The sequence below is a fragment of the Penicillium mononematosum genome, assembly GCF_028829835.1.
Source record: "Penicillium mononematosum strain IBT 11891 chromosome Unknown utg000005l:1.0-9366267.0:1.0-9372171.0, whole genome shotgun sequence".
NCBI lineage: Eukaryota > Fungi > Ascomycota > Eurotiomycetes > Eurotiales > Aspergillaceae > Penicillium > Penicillium mononematosum.
Genome location: NW_026643275.1, coordinates 3084849 through 3099218, shown reverse-complemented (window position 1 = coordinate 3099218; position 14370 = coordinate 3084849). Strand labels below are relative to the sequence as shown.

Below are 14370 nucleotides of genomic sequence, written 5' to 3'. Positions count from 1 at the left end.
AACGTAACAAAGAGCAACGAGGTCATCAAAGGGCCTCATTTCGTTCATCCTGTGCATCACCAGGGTGGAAATAGTGTGTCACGCGACTTGGGCTTTTCATAGACCCTATCTGTGGCCATACTGTCGGACATATCCAGACGCCACATTCCGGAGCCCCTCCGGACTCGAGAACTAAACTCCGAGACGTGCATCTAGAATCATTCAAACTCGACCTAGATCAAAATGGCAGGCATTCAACACCCCCAGTCAGCGACTACAGTCTTTCTAGACCAGCCACCCAGTTGCCTGGAGTTCTGCCCCGAGGCTCCAGACCATTTCATCGTGGGCACCTACCTTCTATCAGAGAACAAAACAGAAGATGGGGAAGTCGAGCAGTCCAAAACTGGGAGTCTACAACTATGGAAATTAGACCCTGTTAGCAAAACATTGTAAGCCACAATCAATCGTATTACCTCGCAGGCTGTCCGAGAAACAAGTATAACAACTCTCATAACGAAACCACTAACAGCCCTTAGATCCCAAATCCAAAGAATTGCCGTCCCATACGCAGTATTTGACCTGCACTTCCACCCAAGACACAAAAACCTATTCGCAATCGCAAGCAGTGTGGGATCCGTGGCTCTATTCCAAGTATCCACCAACTCCACCACCGGAGACACATCCGCAACCCCAAGCATCACCCAGTTATGGACGAAGCAAGTACACGAAGACACATCAATCCCAGCACTTTTCCTCGCCTGGGCACCGCAAAACTGGTTCCCCAAGCCAGCCGATGGCTTCGCCGTCACATTCTCAGATAGCCGGACAGCCGTCTTCGGGACAGAGGGTGATATCCGTCAAGAGGAGAGTATAGCAGAATGGGGCACGTACGAAGCCAAACAAATGATCGAAGTCTGGTTTGTTGCGTTGTCAACAAGAACGGGAAACCCGGATCCTGAGACCCAGAACCCATCTGCGATCCCATTCATGTTCACGGGCAATGATTTCGGCTCGTTGCATACGCGCCGATTCGATAATAGCACCGAGCTGGATGATCCAGATGAGCATATCTCGCCCATGCTGCTCGAGCATGATGACCGAGCCCGTCATCACACTGCTGGTGTTACGGCCATCTTGCCTCTTGATGTTCCCTTGGTCGACGATGCCCCGGTTCTTCTGACGGGTTGTTATGACGAGAGTCTGCGTGTGTATCATGCTACGCGGAGGGGAGAGGTTCTCGCTGAGCAGGGGCTTGATGGTGGGGTTTGGCGACTGCAGTTGCTGAACACGACGAGGATTCCGGGCTCAGATGACCCGTCGAGTGTATCTGAGTACCGCTTTCTGGTGCTGGCGAGCTGTATGCATGCCGGGACGAGGCTTGTGCGGGTTACGTGCAAGCACGAAGATGGGGCTCCGAATTGGGGGATTGAGGTTCTGGCGAAGTTTACCGAGCATGAGAGTATGAATTATGCCAGTGGTGTGTGGGAGGATGGACAGGAAATGACGCCGTCTTCTGAGGTTTTGTGCGTCTCGAGCAGTTTCTATGATCGCAGGCTCTGTGTTTGGACTGTTGATCTATAGTCAAACAAAAAAGCCATGCCAATTTGGAGGCTTGGGGTTGGCTACGTTGACCAAATCCTACTGAAATTCGCAAGCCGAAATTATTCTAACATGATTGTGGTCATGAACACGCTAGAGAAAACACGATGCATAAGCGACAGGTATACAAGGACATCCGCGCCCGAAGACAAGAAAAAAGCCATTCATCCGAAGAAAGTATATCGTTCCCATTGATCCATTGAGCGTGTAATTAGACAATAGTCTCCAGCTCACGAGCATAACCCAATGCATTCTCAATAACGGTGCCGCTAGCCATCAGAATATCCTTCTCAGACCTAGCAGCCGCCTCCGGCTCAACAGGGAAGTATATCCGGCCGTCTCGGAGGATCCAGCCGCGCTGCTTGGCAAATTCGATCACTGCACCCTCAGACTCGAGGAAGAGGAGGTTCTTGGCGTTGGAAATGGGGAGGGATGGGTATGCCTTCTCTGAGCAACCTGCGATTTCATTGCGGATAGTGCCGATGAGAACCTAAGCTTCTGATTAGTATCCTTGCCGACGCAGATATTGAATTGAAAACTGAGCACGTATCCAACTTACATTTGAGAAGAGACCAAAGTCTTCCGACGGAACACGCTCGGACTTCGTCTCCCTCCACACCTTGTCGTAGCTTCCCTCCATCAAGTTGCGCTCCAACTCAACAGGGTACTTGATGCACGCATCATCCTCAACACGGCCACCCTTCAAGCTTGCCTCTTCCACCAATCCCTCTAGCACTGTGTGGAAGTTGGCACTGTCGCCCATGCTCAAAAGAAGAAGCAGATACAGCCCTGTAATCTTGCTGCGTTGGCTAGTGCTGAAGTCGACCTCCGAAGAACCCTGCCCGGGCAGACCGGCATGTCTCTCAAGATCGTAGAATGGCTGCAGTTGCTGGTAGTACCGTGTGAATAGCTGCGCGTCGGTCTGGCGGATGGAGGCGAGTGCTCCGAGTTCGAGGACTTGGCGGGCAAGGACGACAAGCTGGGGAGGTGTGGAGGAAGTCGGAATCAGGGCATTTTGCATAAGGAGAGCTCTCTTGGCACGGCTGAGGAGGTCGTTGGCGGCATCGAACTGTTTGCGCTCAATAGCACCGTGGAGCTCTGACACAAGGGACTGTAGATCGGACATGGCGGATGTGTGTGGGTTCAGTACAATGCTGAAAGGGAATAAGGTAGCCTGGCCGTGGTAAGGTGAAGGCAATAATTAAGACGGCGGAGACGATAGCGAGTTCTGGTTTTGGTTGATGATTGTTGGCGACATTCAGATGCTCATGACGGAGCTGCGCTAGGCGGTCAGCTTTCAGTCACGTGTGGTCATTTTGATATCGCCGGTTCAAGGTTGGCCCTTCTTCGTTTTAACTCATTACCTGTCATCACAATGAGTATTGCCTGTTCGATCTCAATATTTTTAGCTGCTAGCGGTCGCTACGATGCCTCGTTCAAGCTCGCGAAACGTAAACTTCTTTGATGGTTTGACACGTGATCACCTCGGTGGTGTTCGACAAAATGGGTCAATCACCAATATCAACTTTTTTAACATGCTTACGGACATATTACTCGTCGTTGAAGCACCAATTACAATCAAGTCAAGAGACACTGGGCATCCACTTCCATTGAACACCGAACCCTTGAAAGCGGGAGACTATGATATCTTTTGCAGTCAAGGTAACTTTAGAAGTTCTACGAGAATCGTAATGAAAGCCATACTCAATATGGCTAACTTTAGCAGGAAATATCAAGCTCACCGATGATGTATGCGTGCTACGGCTAATTCACCAAGGGGACGAGAGTGCTCAAGAGGACTCTTTCCGGGATAGCGTACGGGCGCGAGACGGCAGGTGTGTTTTGACTGGAGTGATAAACGCTATCGCTAGTGATGACGATTACAGCTGATGTGAATTTGAAGCAGCCCATATCTTTCCTATGGAGCAGGAGGAGCTTTGGAACAAAAACAACTACAGCCAATGGATTACGAATGAGACGGGATGTCATAGCGCGTCTATCAACTCCATCCAGAATGGCATATTGCTTAGTGCAAGCATGCATCGATTATTTGATATCTATTTCGTAGGTGTGAACCCCGATGTAAGTGATTTCAATTGAAGTTGGCAACATTTGAAGCTATATCTTTGCTAAGTTTATCCTAGGATAACTACAAAATCACTCACTTCAGTTACGACAACTGGAGTGTTGACAACCGAGTGTTAGAGGATGTATGCCGCAAGGAGGGCAGTCCCGATCGCGTTGCAGATGAATTACTCCGTTGGCACTTTCGCCAGTGTGTGCTAGCCAACATGAAAGGGGATGGCGAACCAGTCTTCGAACACGACTTGGGCACGGATATGATCGGAGAGATCCTCCGGGGGCCGTATCCCGCAGAGCGTATGGAAATGGAGCTCTATTCCCGGCTTCGGGGTTTGCAGGATAAACCCTCATGATGTGCGAACAACGTCTATCTTTACATATCATGTAGTTGCTATACAAGAGAATAGTACTAATTATTCCTTCTAAAAAAAAAAATCCTTTTTGGCCCTATTCTACTATCTACCTAACAAACTGAGAAAGAGGAGGAAACATCTATATAACTAGACTTCCTAGCTGAGGAGACCAAAATATACATGAAAGACCTCAAAAAGAAGTCTACCGAAGACGTCCAAGGTATTACGCCAGGACTGGTGTACGTACAATATATACCTAGGTAGTAGACCCTCCAGGGCTCTCAATGGTCTATTTTATACTACCTAGGTAGTGCATATGGATACATGTATCCTACGGCCTGATAAGTGATTTTACCATAATGAAGACCCACAGCGCAAGGCACAGACGCCGTAGCTAAACTTCGTAAATTAACAAAATTACCGATTCAGACCCACATGTATGTATGTATTGTACGTTACTAAACTTCGGAGTCCGGTAAGGCTGCCCCACTTGCTAGGTATCCTTATCATCCTTATTGTTGCTATCCTTATCGAGGCTACCAAAAACTAGACGTAACTGCAACATACTAGTCCTTCCCAAAATATTAACGTATCTTTTATGACGAGAACATCAGCTTTGAGAACCTTGGAAGCATTTTCTGGATGCGGTTGCCGACATCTATAACGATTGGAGAGTAAGCCTCCTACCGGTGCTACGCATGCAGACATTAATAACACTCTGTCTCCTAACTGACGATCATTTTAGATTGAATGGGTGAAAAGTATCGGCAATGTTACAGACGACTTCAAGAATGAGTTTGTGCCAAACTACTACAGCCTTCTAGAAGGATTTTATGCTCAGCACGATGGGCCTTATCTCTTTGGCGAGAGGATCACTTACGCAGATTTTGCCATATATCAGTCTATCCACAACAACACAAAGATTGGCGGGTCGTCGGTGGGTTGTCCTTATTTTACCTATTATTACTGTCTGTCAGGTACACTTCTCACTGACTTGCTTTCTTCGGAGTCTTCCAGGCATTTCTGTAAGACGCTCTCGCCAGGTTTAAAGCGGCGTTCGAAGCTCGGCCTAATATTGTAGCGTATCTTGTGAGCAGCGATGCTTGAAATGTGGTCTCCTACCCAATATACACGTCATTCTGCTGTCTATATCCTTGCGCATTGTGCTTCAGTGGGGTAGATAGTTCTTTTTTCTTCCAAATTCAAATTGGCAAGGGACGCTGTCGAATCCTTTGTGCCATGAATCTGCAGCGTGCTTTCATAAAACTAGACTACACTCAGATTCATATCTAGGCCTGACCATCTGACAATGCCAATTTCACAAGTGTAGGGAATAAGGGCGTGCCTAGCCCTGTCACCGGATCCCAGCCTTCGGTGGCATCCCAGCTCGCATTCCGTACCCGAGCATCGCTAGGGTTCCGCTTACAGCCCAAGGAGCTGCCTAGAACAATATCCGTGAACCCTGTTTGGCAGTGACTATACAACCATGGGTTTAGGAAGCCCATTCGAGGCTTACCCTGGGCAATACGCGCAGCGTTGAGCCGAGATATTACCCCTGCAAGCACTGGCGTTGAAGCACTGTACACGTCAGCTCATTGCTCTCCAAAAATTTGCCAAAGACAAACCTTGTGCCGCCAACCGAGATCCACTCGCCCTGATCCCGAACAATGAAGTTCGCGGCTTGGGCTGATATGTCGGGATACCCTCTTCCCGTAGCATTGTACAGTCCATTCCATTGATTTCCAAGATGACCGAGGTAGCCTTTCACTGCCTGGTTTTGGTATTGGGGACGGGGAACACCTCTGAAAAGCCGCCCGCAGAGAAGGAAACCGCCTTTTCGGGGTTGATGCCGTACGTTCCACCCACGGCGGTAACAAATGGACAAGAAGCCGGATATCCGGGAAGGAATCTAGTTTGATTTGTCCCGTCATTTTTCACACAAGAACTTCCCGGACCAGCATCCCCGCTACCGAAAAGTATCGATACACCCCGAGCACCGAGCTGGGCAAATAGGCTGCAGGTTGCGTTTAAATATGACAGTGGGAGACTCTGCTCGTTTTCTCCGTACGAGTTGGACAACACTGCCGGGAGCTCTTCGTCTGGGAGATCCAAGAGGTAATGGAGCTGTTCAAGATATGGCTCGTTTGATGACTCGGTAGGGTCTGGATGAGTTATTTCGGGGACAACAGGACCGCGACCTCCAGTGCTATAAAATGTTGCTAGCACTTCATCCACCAGCGGAATAGAGTACTGTACATCTAGGTTTGCTTCGACACTATCAGACATGGAGTGTTGATCATCCTGGCCGCCGTTGATCGAGACGACACTGAAGTTCGCGTCTGTGTGGCTTTGGGCGTAACGACTCAAGAACTCGTCGAAATCAGCGTGGCGAGCATATTGTTCCAGGAAACCAGATATCCCCAGTCGATTCCGCCAATCGGGTCTGGTGGTCGTGTTATCAATTTTGTACAGGTCCCGAAGGCAGGCTGGTGTGATAGTAACATCGCATCCAGCGGCTAGCTGCTCGGAAGTCGCTATCTTCGGTTTTAAAACGGAGCTTATTTGAGGCACGAGGTTTCCGAATAGAGTTGTAGGCTGAATCAATTGAATATGGGGATGTAAGGCCCTGGGTACAGAATAGCCAAGAGTTCGAATTGCTGGGCTTTGCTGGCCTTGTTGGTAAAAATAGAAAAACTGCGTCTTCAGCATCCGCTCAGCCTGGGAAATTTGAAGTGTGAATGAGATCCAATGGCCATCTAAGTTGATAGAATTGGCTGGGACATTTTCTGATTGCAGCCATGCAATAATCTTGTCTGAAATGGTAGGATGGGGAGTCAAGAATTGCTTCACTTCGTCCCTACTCATATGTTGACCATAGCTCGGGTGATCCGGGGTTGACAATTCGATGACCTTTTGCTCGAACCCTCTGGCGTTGTGCTGGGCAATGGCTAGTCGGAATTTTATAAATTTAGAGGCCGGCGGTTTATCCCCTCTTGACCAGCCATCCGGTGCCTTGTCTAGCTGTTCAACCAGTTGGTGGCTGGCATCGACGAATACCAACTGGGTATAGCATAGAAAAAGGGCCAGGGCCTGAAGAAGTACAAATTGCAGTCTCATTTTGTCATTAAATACTTGCTAAAGTAGAACGGTTAATAAATATCATGCCAGGGCCATCAGACTACGTAAATATATCAGATTCTAGAAGAGTGGAAAATATATGGACATTCCGCACATTCAAAAAACTAACCATGTCATTTGGCAAGTGAATAACTACCCGAGCTAGGTACATATGTAGTAGAGATATGACGTTGATACCAAGTAGGGACACAACAGTACAACGTTGCACACCATCATGATAGTCACCGACATCTGCCATGTGCCGAGCCTGAGTCCACTCGTGTAAGCTAAGATATTCTTATGACTGCCGGCATGTCCGGTCCTGCATATCTAGATACAAGACATAATTGTGAAATGTTACTCTAGATACGCGCGTGTCTCTGTTTTTAGCGAAGACAGGATATATCAATTCAAGTCTAAGTTCCGAATAGAGGTGGAAATTAAGCTTATTTAAATTTGCAAATAGGATCATGCAAGTTACAGTTGGCTGTCGCCCTCACCAACAAGAGGAATGACCCATGGAGACAAACTGCCTGTATATGTACTACGCCCTAAAGCACATCAACTTTATATTGGGCGCAAGTCATATGGTTCTGTTTGACTCTGTGGGATTTAAAGGCTGTAGTCAGTCTGTACTAACCCGGCTATAAAGAGATGATCGACCGGCATGTCCTCGTGAACAATCTCACAATCTCACTTGGCCAGTGTTTGCTTGTGCAACGGAGCAAAACCTTACATTGCAGTAGTCCAGTCCAGTGCTCCCTCTGTATTACCCCCATGCACGAATGGAATATGCTCAGCTCTCGAGGCTTCCCGTATCCCTCACTGGACTAGAAAGAGCTTTATCGGTCTAGAGTGTGTCACTCACATTAGAAATCAAATCTCATTCTGTCAGAGCAAAACAAACCACTCCCATGTGGCATCCTCAATTGGGGGAATCTGTCATCGTCTGTAGTTTTCCAATCTCATAGTCTCCTTGTAGGGTAACGTAATATGGATACGTATGGATGCATAGTATGTGGCAGAGTTCAACAAGAAGTATAAGTTAAGTTGATGCCTTGTAGCCTGAATATCCGGATCATCTGATTTCCGAGCTCCGTGCAATGCGGGATGATCGACGTCACAGTGAAGCTGCAGTGATTGTCGCGTCAATCTGAGGTCTGAGGCCAATCACTTCAAAAAAAAGAGGATTTATAACTGGATACTGTGGGATTGACTTTAATATAGCCCAACTATCCGAATATCCGAACTTATTTTGGATTTTGACCCCGAGGGATTTGATATAAGTATTCGAATGTGGGGAAACACTGCTATTTTCGCTCACAGCTACACTAGGTATGTATCACGATCATAATCATCTTTTACAAATAAGCTTATCCTGATGGAAAACAGAATCTGATTGATTTGGCTTCAATACCGTGCGGGGTGGTATGATCGACGTGGGATCCTATCGACGTCATTACTACATTCCCACCTATCTCACGGAGCCTCGACCTTCCCCGGTCTTGCATCTCCGCTTTCATTCCTGAACCAACATTTTTAACCTGCGCCATGGCTGATACGGAAATACAACAACTACGTCGCCCGTCGGCGGATAATCAGACAGTCTCGAAAGCCGATATCCCTTTGAAGGAACGCTTCTTCCGCTACTTCCAGCATGAGATCACCGGTATGTTCTCGTTGATACACATCTAAACGTCACTTCATTGTCAAGCAACACAAATGACCAGATCCTTGCTAATAAAAATACCATTCTAGATTTGCAACAGGAGATGGATCGTCTCGCAGACACGTCTCTTGTGGGTGGTGAACGTGCCGATGCAACAGACCACTGCCTTGCCGGGATCGTGCGGTTATCCAACGAAGTCAAGGATGCAGCGAGCTATATTCCCACTTATGATCAGAGAGTATATGCAGAGGTAAATATACTCACACTCTATCTTGATAGACCAGAGCTGACATCTCTATAGGCAATCAAAGCTTTGCAGGATCGGTTGAGCGAGACACGCGCAGCTTTCGAGCCCCGATCAAAGTTTAGCTTCAAGAACAAGAAGAATACCTCTGCTGTCTCTTTGTCTGACGCTGCCGTGGTGGGAGTTGAAGGACGCCTTAGTATCCCTGGGTACCATTCTCCGGGTGGCTCGTCCGTTGACTCGTCCGCGAACCACACACCCAACTACCCTTCCACCCCACTGAACGAGCCCGATAAACAGCAACAAGAGCGACCGGAGCTTGCGCCCACTTCATTTCCAGGTGTTTCAGTCGGCGACTTCGGCGCAAAGTCCCCCTCTGGTCCATTTGCGGCCACCGGCATATCCTCTGTGTCAGTCGATGATCATCAGGGACTTCACATTATGCTTCCGGCCTCCGGGTCCACATCCACAGTCCCGGTGTCTATTACCTCCCTGGATCGTTGCATCGTTGATATGTCCATTCCCACTGCCAACGGAAAGCCATATGCCAGTCTGACTGCCAAGGGTGTCCAGGAAAGTTTATTGATCTGCGGTCAAGTCAACGGCCCTGCACACATTACCGGCGTTGAGCGTAGCGTGATCGTGGTATCATGCCGCCAGTTCCGCATGCACAACTGCAGCAACGTTGATGTCTATCTCAGCTGCTCTAGTAACCCCATTATCGAGGACTGTTTCAATATTCGGTTTGGTCGGATCCCAAAGGCCTATGTCAGTGTTTACCCGTGGCTATATCCTTTCCTCGGATTTGTACTTATACTTTTCTATTTAGGCCTTGAATCATGACCGCCCCGACCACGAAGACCGTTGGAGCCAAGTCGAGGACTTCAAATGGATTAAGCCGGAGCCTAGCCCAAACTGGAGTCTGCTCGATCAAAACGATGCCGTTCCCGAAGAGGTCTGGGCGGAGATTGTTCCCGGCGGGCCGGGATGGTCTCTTGAGGACATCTTACATGCCATAAAAGTAGTCCCGAGCTAGTTTCCCCCGCCTGATTGATTGATGTCTTGCTTCCTACTTGAATGGTCATGTTCGCACAGGACGCATCCTCGATATCAATCGTCATCATACGCTCACACGATCGATAACGCCATTTTACTTTAAACAATCATACGTTGACTCTTTTTGTTTTTGTTTTTTTCTTGGCGTCACCACGATCAATTACGACTTTTGCGATCTTGGACTTCGGGATGGACTCAAGCTTAGTTGCGCTACTTCACCTATGTACTTGTAGTCTCAGCTATGTACTTGTACCTACGGACAGAAATATAAAAGATTGATGGAGGACCTTATATTGATTTGAGTCTTATGTACAATTCATTGGATGGAACTACCTACCTAATGTACTTGATTTCCTCTGCCACTTCTTGGCGTTCCCTTTCCGTTTTGGTAGGGACTAATTTACACTGGTGACGGCGTTGATTCTTGATTGACATTATCATCAAACCTGTTGTCATCTGGATCTTTCCAAAAAAGTTCTAGGTCATCTTCATCTGCCTCTTCATCCACATTCCTGCCATTTGGAATACAAGGATCAACGCCTTCAAGAATCTTTAGTCCTGGCAGTTTGGCATCTTTCTCACTCGCCAGTTGCTCAATTTGGGCATTGACATCTAGATCAGATTCGTAATCCAGATAGGGAGTATCCGCAGGCTGTCCATGCCCGTAGATCCGGAGAGACTCAAGAGTAGACGGGATATGGTCAACAAGATTGAAAGACTCTGAGTCAAGCTGCTTCTTGCCATCTCCTGCACCTCGAGCTAGGTAGCATAGCGTATGGGCTCCAATACTGAGATTCTTGAGCCGTGGAAAGTCTTTCAGGGAGACGCGCATGGGTGCGATTTCTGGGGCGGCTAGCTCCTGCAGCTCGTCTGCCCATTGCTCCTCATAATCTTTTCGGTCCTCTTCGGTCATCCCACCTTCTTGACGGGGTTGATATTCTTCATCATACAATTCTTGCCGAGGTATCTGGTTCTCCATATCCAGATTCAATTCTTCTAGAGTCTGGCGATGCATCCAAAGGGACTTGAATATCGGAGTCACGCATAACACGGGGTTGCCACCCTCAGGGTATAAACGACCACCGATGGTGGAAGTAAAACTTTTCAAGGTCTTGGCGGATTCGATGATACGGCAAAGATCCCAACTTTCCATTACAGAATGTGTAAAGCTGACCTTAGTGTAGTTGGCGGAACGGGGAGGAGGTGGTATTCCGGCTTCATTGCTCCACGTTACCAGCTTGAAAGCGACCGATTCAACAGCCGGAAGTTTGCGGACCATATTGAGCCGATGATAATATGGGTCTTCAACGTACTCATTGGATTCATTAAGCTTATCGTCTGGGTGGAAGCTAATATTTCGTAGATTTTGGCAGTATGGCACCGACTCTGCAGATGCAGAGGCCCGACATAGCAACCTTTGGAGAAGATTCACCCTTTCATAATTCCCAGTAGGTGAAGATCGAATGTATTCCTGTAATGGATACATTGAAATGAATTCAAGATTCGGGGCAGCTGCAACTAAGAGCGTAATGAGGGCATCTTTGAACTGAAGTGCTTCCGTGCTTGAATCAGATCTGTATTGCTAGTGAGTAACAACGCAGCACTCTGTGAGATGTTCATAGACAGAGATAAAAGCTTACTGGAATTTAGCAGGGTTTCTTGAAAGCATGGATAAAATTGACTCGCGCTCCTGTGCATCTTGGAAGCCGGCGCGTAGAATTGCTTGCTTGAGTCTGTCGATGTCGTCGGGGGAAAGCACAGAATCTTGGATCGAATTTTCAGAGTCAGGATCAAACTCAATCATTCCAGTTCCGTACAGGTCCACACGACGAAGATAAGCTCCAAGGGAAGGGGGTCGTAAGATGGCAACTAATGTGTCTAGGCCAGCTTGGAGTACAGCTTCATGGGTCTGCGGGTACTTCTCTCGGCCGAACTTCAATTGATGATATTTCTGACGATTTTTCACCTCACGTAAAGCATGTATTCCACGGTCTTGCTGCGACATGGCCATGGCGTCGTATGTCGAAAGTTTGTTGTTCACGTTGAGCAGCAATTCACCGGGAAGATTCTGCAGGGACGGCATTTTTGCCCGTGTAGCGACACTGCGTCGAATCAAAGCCTTGGGAAAGCAAAGAGTTCGGAACATGTGTTCACTACCACCGCGTTGACAAGCGCGCAGATAACCATGAGTTTTCATACACCGGTAGGTTAATTTGCTACTCCAGAGCGAGCATATGTTAACACAATCGATCAAAACACGGCTCGGGATGTATCACATCAACAAACTTGATTTCCTCGTAGCATACTCACAACCTACCGTCCACGCGTTTAAATTGAGGAAAGATTAAAATAGCTATGACGCAGCTGGTTTATTGCCAGTGGTTTTTGAACTATTGCTTCAAAGCCTAATGTTGGCCTTTGTACGGAGTACGTCTACGTTCACTTGAAGGACTTCCTCGTGGGGAAGATAAGTTCCACAGACCAACCGCCTAAAGTAGAAAAGAGGTAGTGACACGGCAAGTACGTAAGGGTATAAGTTTGTTTAGGTGTCATATATAGGCCCTATACGACTGGGGAGGGTACTAAGGTAGTAGAAAAATAAGCTACACCTACTTAATCAATAATAATAATAATATCGGGGTGATCCTTACCTAGATCAATAGGGTTAGCTACATCCTGATAGCAAATACAGAATAGGATATGAAACACATTTCCATGTTCAAGTGTGATCAGTAGCATTACTTTTGAGGCATATTCTAGGTCCCTGTTCGCGATCCGGCAAAGCTCAGGTTTCACCCGTGTACCAAGTTGTCAGAACTTTGGGGTAATTCTTCGCATGGTAGCCCAGGTCTTCATAGACGGTTTCATCTCCTGGGGTTCGGGTTAATCTTAGCCTGGTTAACAGAGAATCAACAGAGCAACATACCTTTGAGAGAATCCACCCGATGCTCGTTTTCATCTTCCAGCTTCTCCAATTCCTGACCAGGCTCTTCCTCGTGCTGCTGTTTACCACCCATAGCAAATGCAGCCTTGCCAAGGTCATTCTGCGCCTCGCCGATCATGAGGAATTGGGAATTAGGATAGTCCAGGAACTCGGGCTGCAGAGGCACCCATCGAAGATCTGAGAATTTCTCGAGGACCCTAACAACGTTAATATGAGAATGCCACAATTTCTTTATGGAGAACTACTTACTCTGGAGGGTATTCTGGGCCTTTCGGTAGTTGACCCACTGGTGGACCAGCGAACTTGGGACTCTTCGACTGAACGATCCAGCTGCCTCGTTCTTGCAGGCCGAAGTCCTCCTGAACATCACCCAACTCGGTAGGGATGGTCAGGATGTAAGCGAGGTGGGATGCCCGGGGTGTGGAAGTGATCGCGTAGACACCTTCAGCGTAGGGTCTAGCTTCCTCGACGTGGCGCTCACCGCGGGTGGAAGTCTCGTATGTTCTACCGGTGATGAACTTTTCATGAAGCTCTTGCATAGTTTGTCCAGCTTTCTCCACAAATCCCATATCACGTTCTTTGGATGAGGTTGGATACTTCTTTTTCGGAAGAATCATCAGGCGACATTTGGCGTCTTTGTCGACGGGGCCTTGGCCTTCGTCGAATTCCGCTCCAAGGACGGTTGGACGGAGGACAAAGAAGCTTCGGGAGACATCGCCGATATCCTGAGGTTCCTCTATGTTGACGCGTGGGCGGAAGAAGAAGTAGATGAAGCCTTTTTCGAGGATGTTGGAGGAGACTACGTTTTCCCTCTCCTCGGATTTGCGAAGACCTCCTTCGACTTCTTGAGGCTTCTCCGGAGGGGCTTCGACAGGTTTCTCCTTTGGTGGTTGTGCTTCGGATGGTTCTTCTGCCTTGACAGGTTCCTCCTCTCTCTTCGCTGCTGGACCGTCTGATACATGCTCGGCTTTCTCTTCATCTGGCTTTGTATCCTCCGTTTTCTCTTTTTTGGGCTGCGGGGCTTTTTCGGTTGAAGCTTTCCGTTTCGTTCCCTTGGAAGTCTTGCCAGTCGGCTCGGCGGAAGTCGAAATGGCTTCCTTGGCCTTCTGGGCCGCGTTGCGTGAGGATGTTCGTGCAACCATGATGAATGGTGGGGTTCTTAAATAGTGGTAAAGTCTGAGACGTATCTGGAGCATCGAGGTAGATTTAGCCTCCAGAGCTGCAATGAGATACACATGACGTCATGTTATACAGGCAAATCCGCAAACATCTGTATTGTACGTTACTTTTGCCGAAAATGACCACTGAGAATGACATTATAAGGACA

General features: G+C 47.9%; 8 protein-coding genes across 8 annotated transcripts; 4 read left to right on the top strand and 4 right to left on the bottom strand.

The window, feature by feature from the left end:
- Window positions 1–222: 222 nt before the first annotated feature.
- On the top strand, window positions 223–1560 carry N7519_009277 (uncharacterized protein; the record flags this gene model as incomplete). The annotated part of the gene is made up of 2 exons (XM_057296050.1): window positions 223–428; window positions 516–1560. 2 exons carry the CDS (start codon window positions 223–225, stop codon window positions 1558–1560), a joined length of 1251 nt encoding a protein of 416 aa, XP_057143932.1.
- Window positions 1561–1759: 199 nt separating this feature from the next.
- On the bottom strand, window positions 1760–2704 carry rpnL (proteasome regulatory particle lid subunit rpnL; the record flags this gene model as incomplete). The annotated part of the gene is made up of 2 exons (XM_057296049.1): window positions 1760–2068; window positions 2138–2704. The coding sequence occupies 2 exons, from the start codon at window positions 2702–2704 to the stop codon at window positions 1790–1792; spliced, it is 846 nt and encodes a 281-aa protein (XP_057143931.1). The 3' UTR covers window positions 1760–1789.
- Window positions 2705–2953: 249 nt separating this feature from the next.
- N7519_009275 (uncharacterized protein) lies at window positions 2954–4013 on the top strand (the record flags this gene model as incomplete). Its single annotated transcript, XM_057296048.1, has 4 exons — window positions 2954–3029; window positions 3305–3413; window positions 3570–3660; window positions 3723–4013. 4 exons carry the CDS (start codon window positions 2954–2956, stop codon window positions 4011–4013), a joined length of 567 nt encoding a protein of 188 aa, XP_057143930.1.
- A 623-nt stretch (window positions 4014–4636) lies between these two features.
- On the top strand, window positions 4637–5120 carry N7519_009274 (glutathione S-transferase C-terminal domain-containing protein; the record flags this gene model as incomplete). Its single annotated transcript, XM_057296047.1, has 3 exons — window positions 4637–4687; window positions 4759–4946; window positions 5057–5120. Coding segments are annotated over 3 exons (303 nt in total), but the record flags the coding sequence as incomplete, so codon positions are not given.
- A 182-nt stretch (window positions 5121–5302) lies between these two features.
- On the bottom strand, window positions 5303–7130 carry N7519_009273 (S53 family peptidase; the record flags this gene model as incomplete). Its single annotated transcript, XM_057296046.1, has 3 exons — window positions 5303–5591; window positions 5639–5784; window positions 5814–7130. 3 exons carry the CDS (start codon window positions 7128–7130, stop codon window positions 5303–5305), a joined length of 1752 nt encoding a protein of 583 aa, XP_057143928.1.
- Window positions 7131–8681: 1551 nt separating this feature from the next.
- N7519_009272 (putative tubulin-specific chaperone c) lies at window positions 8682–10079 on the top strand (the record flags this gene model as incomplete). The annotated part of the gene is made up of 4 exons (XM_057296045.1): window positions 8682–8799; window positions 8889–9049; window positions 9101–9811; window positions 9873–10079. The coding sequence occupies 4 exons, from the start codon at window positions 8682–8684 to the stop codon at window positions 10077–10079; spliced, it is 1197 nt and encodes a 398-aa protein (XP_057143927.1).
- Window positions 10080–10499: 420 nt separating this feature from the next.
- On the bottom strand, window positions 10500–12182 carry N7519_009271 (uncharacterized protein; the record flags this gene model as incomplete). Its single annotated transcript, XM_057296044.1, has 2 exons — window positions 10500–11673; window positions 11740–12182. 2 exons carry the CDS (start codon window positions 12180–12182, stop codon window positions 10500–10502), a joined length of 1617 nt encoding a protein of 538 aa, XP_057143926.1.
- Window positions 12183–12884: 702 nt separating this feature from the next.
- N7519_009270 (uncharacterized protein) lies at window positions 12885–14185 on the bottom strand (the record flags this gene model as incomplete). The annotated part of the gene is made up of 3 exons (XM_057296043.1): window positions 12885–12970; window positions 13026–13240; window positions 13293–14185. 3 exons carry the CDS (start codon window positions 14183–14185, stop codon window positions 12885–12887), a joined length of 1194 nt encoding a protein of 397 aa, XP_057143925.1.
- Between the last annotated feature and the right edge of the window lie 185 nt (window positions 14186–14370).